Source organism: Bison bison, unplaced genomic scaffold (genome assembly GCF_000754665.1).
Source record: "Bison bison bison isolate TAMUID 2011002044 unplaced genomic scaffold, Bison_UMD1.0 scf7180017864353, whole genome shotgun sequence".
Taxonomy (NCBI): Eukaryota; Metazoa; Chordata; class Mammalia; order Artiodactyla; family Bovidae; genus Bison; species Bison bison.
Window position 1 is genome coordinate 6,652,082 of NW_011494925.1, and position 5,552 is coordinate 6,657,633.

Sequence of the window (5,552 nt, forward strand, 5' to 3'; positions counted from 1 at the left end):
CCTGCCCCCCATCCCGTGGCTCTGAGTGGATTGAGCTTGCCTGCAGGCACGGAGAAGGTGCGCCAGGCCCAGGAGTGCGGGCAGCTGCACGTGGTCAACCCCGACTGGCTGTGGAGCTGCCTGGAGCGCTGGGACAGGGTGGAGGAGCAGCTGTTCCCGCTGCGCGATGACCAGGGCAGGACGCAGAGGTGAGCTCCAGGCGGCCCGGTCCCCGACGAGCAGGTGCGGGCGGTGGGCCTGCTCAGCGCTTGCAGCCCGCGGCTTCCCATCTGTGGAGACACCTGCCTGTCTCTCCCCTGTCCCTGCTGAGCGGGGTGTCACCGATAGCCCGTCTCCCTGGTGCCACCTGGAGAAGGAGCAGAATCGCTGCTTCTAAGACACCAGACAGCATTCTGCCATGATTCCTGGTTTACAGGTGTTTTGAGGCTGGGAATGCTCTGTCAAGTCCCGGGGTGTCTGCAGAGTCCAACATGGAGGGAGGTGGTGGCTGGGGGAGGGCAGTGCGGAGGTGTGTGGGCCACGGTGTTGGGGGAGAGGGCTCGTGGGCGCCCCTCTCCATGAGAGCAGGTGCTGGCTTTACAGGCAGGGCTGCAAACAGCCTGAGAGACAGCAGTGCTGAGAGTGCCGGCCTGTGTCCAAGGCTGCGGCAGAGCCCCAGGCCTGACCAGGAACCACATGCCCCCTGCAGAGTGATGTCCCGGTGGGAGGGGTTGCCGGGGTCCCATGGGTTCCAGCCCTTTACACGGCCCTCCTTCTCACCCGTAGGGAGGACAGCCCCGCGTCCTTCCCAGACAGGCAGAGCCTGGTCCCCGCCGCCCTGTTCCACCCGACGCCTGTGCACCCGAAGGCTCCGCCTGGTCCTGAAGTCCGGATCTACGATGCCAGCACGGGCAAGCTCATCCGCACAGCCACCTCGGGCCCCGGGCCGCCTGGCGCCCTGCCCCACGCAGGGCTTTCCTCCTTCAGGTACTCCATCTGCTCGCAGGGAGCCACCCCTGAGCCATGGCCGGCTGCAAGGAGCAGGCTGCGTGTGGGGCAGGCCTGGTGCACAGTCTCCCGTCTGGTGTGGGGCTGGGCCGGACAAGGCGTGGTTCCGCCTGGATGGACACGTGGCCCTCCTCTGCCCAGGATCAGTGAGGGAGCAGGAGGCAGCCCTGGCCCTCCTGTCTTGCCCTGCCGGCTGCATCCCTGAGTCACAGGGCTGCCCTGTCGGGAGCAGCTCCCGCCCTGCACAGACACACGGGCCTTGGAGACTGTAGGCTGTGTGTCTGTCCTGCTGCTGGGCTCCAGCTGTGGACAGACGGATGCACTCACTGGTTGAGGCCAGTTTCAGTTAGATGTTGGTTGGTGGTTTTTTTTTATTTGAAACTAAGAGCATGGTCCGGAGAAGGCAATGGCACCCCACTCCAGCACTCCTGCCTGGAAAATCCCATGGATGGAGGAGCCTGGTAGGCTGCAGTCCATGGGATCGCTAAGAGTCGGACGTGACTGAGCGACTTCACTTTCACGCATTGGAGAAGGAAATGGCAACCCACTCCAGTGTCCTTGCTTGGAGAATCCCAGGGACGGGGGAGCCTGATGGGCTGATGTCTATGGGGTCACACAGAGTCGGACACGACTGAAGCGACTTAGCAGCAGCAGCAAGAGCATGGTCACTGATAGAGCTTTGGTTTTTTTTTCATGACGACGTGACATTTAATCATTTAAGTAGATGCGTTGTGAGCCTGTGTGCTGCTTTTGTTCCTGTGGAGTTGCTTTCCGGCTGGGTTAAAGGTCGTGGACATCTGTGACTCTGATAAATGGGGGAGTTAGTTGTTGTTTCGCCCAAGGCTTGTTGAGCTCCGTGGTCCCGCCCGGCAGCCTCCCGGCCCTGGCCCATCTCGGGTGCACGGCTACGCTATGACGCGTCTCCGGCCTCTGCAGCCCTGTGGACCCGCCTCCACCTCACTGGCTGTCGTCTTACACCCTGAGTTGATGCTTCTTCCTGGCTGGCTTCTGGGAGTTCTGCCCTGGTCCTCCTGGGTGGCGGTCGCTGTGAGAGGGCTGCATCACTGCCTGGGTTCAGGAGACGCTGGTCCCGTGCTGCCAGCCAAACGGTGCTATCTCCTCGTCCGTGTGGACACGTGGCCTGCTGGGGTTTTCTTTGCGGTGATCGTTGTGTTCTCTGTCAGGTCCTTCCTGACGGAGAGCAGGTGTTCGGGTGGTGGGTTGAGGGCCCTGGAGCTGCGCTGGCCTCAGTGCATGTCTATGGAGGGTGCGCCGTCTGGACAAAAGCAGCCCAGTGTTTCTATAGTAACTCGTGCAGCTTATCCTAAACAGCGTTTGGGTTTTGGGGTGCAGCTCCGTATTCTGTCATCCCAGAAGCTTCACGGGGCTCTTGTTCTGTGAAGCTGGTCTTGTCGCTCCTCGCACTCCGCGCGTGTGTGGCACGTCCTGCTTGTCGCCGCATAGCGCGTGCTTGCTATGCACTCATCCTTACACCGAGCTGTTCTCTGAAGTGTTGCAGTGAGCTCCATCTCTGAGGTTCCTCCTTGTGAGGGTGAGCCCGACGGGGTGCCGGGCTCACCTCCAAGCGCCCAGCTAGGCCACCCCCTGGGCCATCCACCCTTTCCGGTCCTGTTTCCTGGAGGTAGAGCGGCGTGTAGCCCACGGGTGTGCAAAGGGCAGGGTGGGCTACACTCCCGGGGACGGCGTGCCGGCCACGTTCTGATCCGGAACCCCAGGGCAGACCCGATTGTGACCGGACACCACAGCCGTTGGGCAGTTGCTTCCGTCTGATACTTGTTTGGGAGTCTTAAGTCTCAGACCTCCTGCTTTGATGTTCTGGTTCTGGGCTAAGGTGCCAGCCCGCGAGGGGCCTGGAGTCAGAGGTCCTTGGGGAATATGGACGGAGTGCCTCTCACACGGGATCTCCATGTGCAGGTCACTGCTGGGACCGTGGAGGGGAGAGCAGCTGCTGTTCAGAGCCACCGGGCTGGGGCACGGGTCCAGGCTGCCTGTGTGGCAGGCACGGCTCCATGGGGTCACTGGGCTGGGGCCATGAGCAGGGTGCGAGGTCGGGGCCACGGCAGCATGCCTCACATGCGTCTCCCAGTGGGTCAGCCACTGAAACAGCTTCTTCTATGCCCTTTGTTAGCTGTATGCTGCAGGTTGTGAATGTCTTGTTTTTTATAGTATAGGTTTTCTTTGGAGATGATTGTAGGGGAACAGGCAGTTAACAGAAATGACAGAGAGCCCAAGGACCCTTTAACCATCTCCCCTCAGTGGCCACATCTCCAGACCTGCAGCCCACATAGAGCCGAGATGCCTGCCCCGACGGTCCAGACCTGGAGCGGCCACCCCTAGCCTCCCTGCCCACTCCCACCGGCCCCCTGCCCCCCTCAGCCTCCCGTGCACGGCCCCCCTGGTCTGTGTCCGTCCCTGTCCTGTCGTGAGAGAGCGCAGGTTGGCGGGCTGGCGCCGCGTAGCTCTGCCCGGCTCAGCTTCCTGGAGACTCTGCCCCAGCGTCACTGTGTCGACTGCTCAGAGGGCGTCGTGGTGTAAGGTGCGGCAGTTTCTGTGACTGTCCACCCGCTGAGGACATCAGGGGCATGTCCAGCTCTAGACTCTGAGCGACAGGGCCGCTATAAACGTGTGCATATCTCTGTTTCTCCTGGGTTGGCCATGGGGGCTGCTGTGGGCTTGCTAACACCAGGGCGGGGAGTGGTCTGTGGCCGTCTGACCCCCCCAGTCTCTGTAGGTGGCGCAGGTGTTCCCACCTGGGGAGTCGTGCAGGCAGCGTGGGATGCCGAGAGCCCGTGGGAGCGGCGGGGCTTAGGCAACTGGTGGTCGCCATGTTAGGAGACAGAGTAGAGATGTCTTTAAAATACTTACTTCTCATTCTTTTTAAGACAGCAAACCTCTGTATGCTAACACCTTTTTAATGAAGAGCAACTATTTTCCAGTTCCTTGGTGCTTCAGATAGTAAAGAATATGCCTGCAGTGTTGGAGACGCAGGTTCTATCCCTGGGTCGGGAAGATCCCCTGGAGAAGGAAATGGTTACCCACTCCAGTGTTCTTGCCCGGAGAATCCCGTGGACAGAGGAGCCTGGAGGGAGGGCTACAGTCCATGGGGGCACACACGACTGTTTTCCAAGTAGAAAAGAAACGTATGGAGAACCGTGGCTTGTTTGCATTATGGGGAATCTCTGGCTGATGGAGGGCAGGTGCCCTCCTGCTGTTCGCCCACCCGGTGTGACTGCCATCTGGCAGGGGCGGCCACGAGGCGGGAGTCGTGGCCGAGCTCGTCCTGTCCCTGGAGGAGGGAGCGTCTTGGCGGTGCCCGTAGGGTCCTGGGAGCCCCGGGCCTCCGCCTCCCGCGGAGGACACTCGTGTTCCTCCTCTCCCGTTCTGGACCTGGAGGGAGGCTGTGACGGGCGTGTCTTTAGTAAAAGGATACCGTTGCCGTTTTTCCACGCTCATGAGAGCTGTGGTTATTGATGTGACCTGATGTGGGACCGTACAGAGATCTTGTGGCTGCTTGACCTCACACGGAGGGCATATCCCCCCGCGCTGGCTTCTGGGCAAGTGTTCACCCTCCCTGTCCACCCCGCCAGACCGGCGCTGAGTGGTGTGGTTTGTTGGTGAGAGAGGAGGTCAGTGTCTGCTTTCAGCCCGAGGACAGGAGAGCCTGACCTGCCGCATTCTGGCTGGACCTGCTGGGCTTTAGTTTCGTAAATACAGACTGATGAAAGCTGAGTAGGCACCACCCACGAGGCAGTGTGTGTCTTCACAGCTGTGTGTGTGTGCTCTGTATGTGTACCCCGGGTGTGTATGCTGTGTGGGTGGGGGTGTGTGTACCTCAGGTATGTTTATATACTGTGTGTGTGTGTACCCTGAGGGGGGTGTGTGTATACCCCGGGTATATGTATATTCTCTGTGTATGTGCACCCCAGCTGTGTGTATGCCCTGTGTGTGTACCCCGGGTGTGTGTGTGTACTCTGGGAATATGTATACTGTGTGTGTGTGTGTGTGTGTGTGCGCACTCCCTGGGGGTGTGTGTGGGTTTACCCTGGGTATGTTTATAACCTGTGTGTGTATTTGTACCTTGTATGTGTGTGTGCCCTGGGTGTGTGTGTCCTGTGTGTGTGTGTACCCCAGGTGGGTGTGTGTGTGCGCCCTGTGTGTGTGTACCCCAGGTGTGTGCATACCCTGTGTGTGTGTGTACCTAAGTGGGTGTGTGTACCCTGGGTGTATGTATACCCTGTGTGTGTGTGTGTGTGTACCCTAGGTGTGTGTGTGTGCCCTGGGTGTGTGTACCCCAGGTGTGTGCATACCCTGTGTGTGTGTACCCCAGGTGGGTGTGTGTGCATCCTGGGTGTATGTATACTGTGTGTGTGTGTGTGTGTGTATGTACTCCAGGTAGGTGTGTGTACCCTGGGTGTATATATACCCTGTGTGTGTGTGTGTACCCCAGGTGGGTGTGTGCACCCTGGGTGTATGTATACCCTGTGTGTGGGTGTGGGTGTGTGCACCCTGGGTGTATGTATACCCTGTGTGGGTGGGTGGGTGTG

The 5,552-nt window shown here is 59.9% G+C and overlaps 1 protein-coding gene across 1 annotated transcript in view; it reads left to right on the forward strand.

The window, feature by feature from the left end:
- CTDP1 (CTD (carboxy-terminal domain, RNA polymerase II, polypeptide A) phosphatase, subunit 1) overlaps positions 1 to 5,552 on the forward strand; it is a 25,913-nt gene that overhangs the window by 13,332 nt on the left and 7,029 nt on the right. The window contains 2 exon segments of the mRNA XM_010855065.1: positions 47 to 188; positions 766 to 966. Of these exon segments, the coding sequence (XP_010853367.1) occupies positions 47 to 188; positions 766 to 966 (343 nt within the window).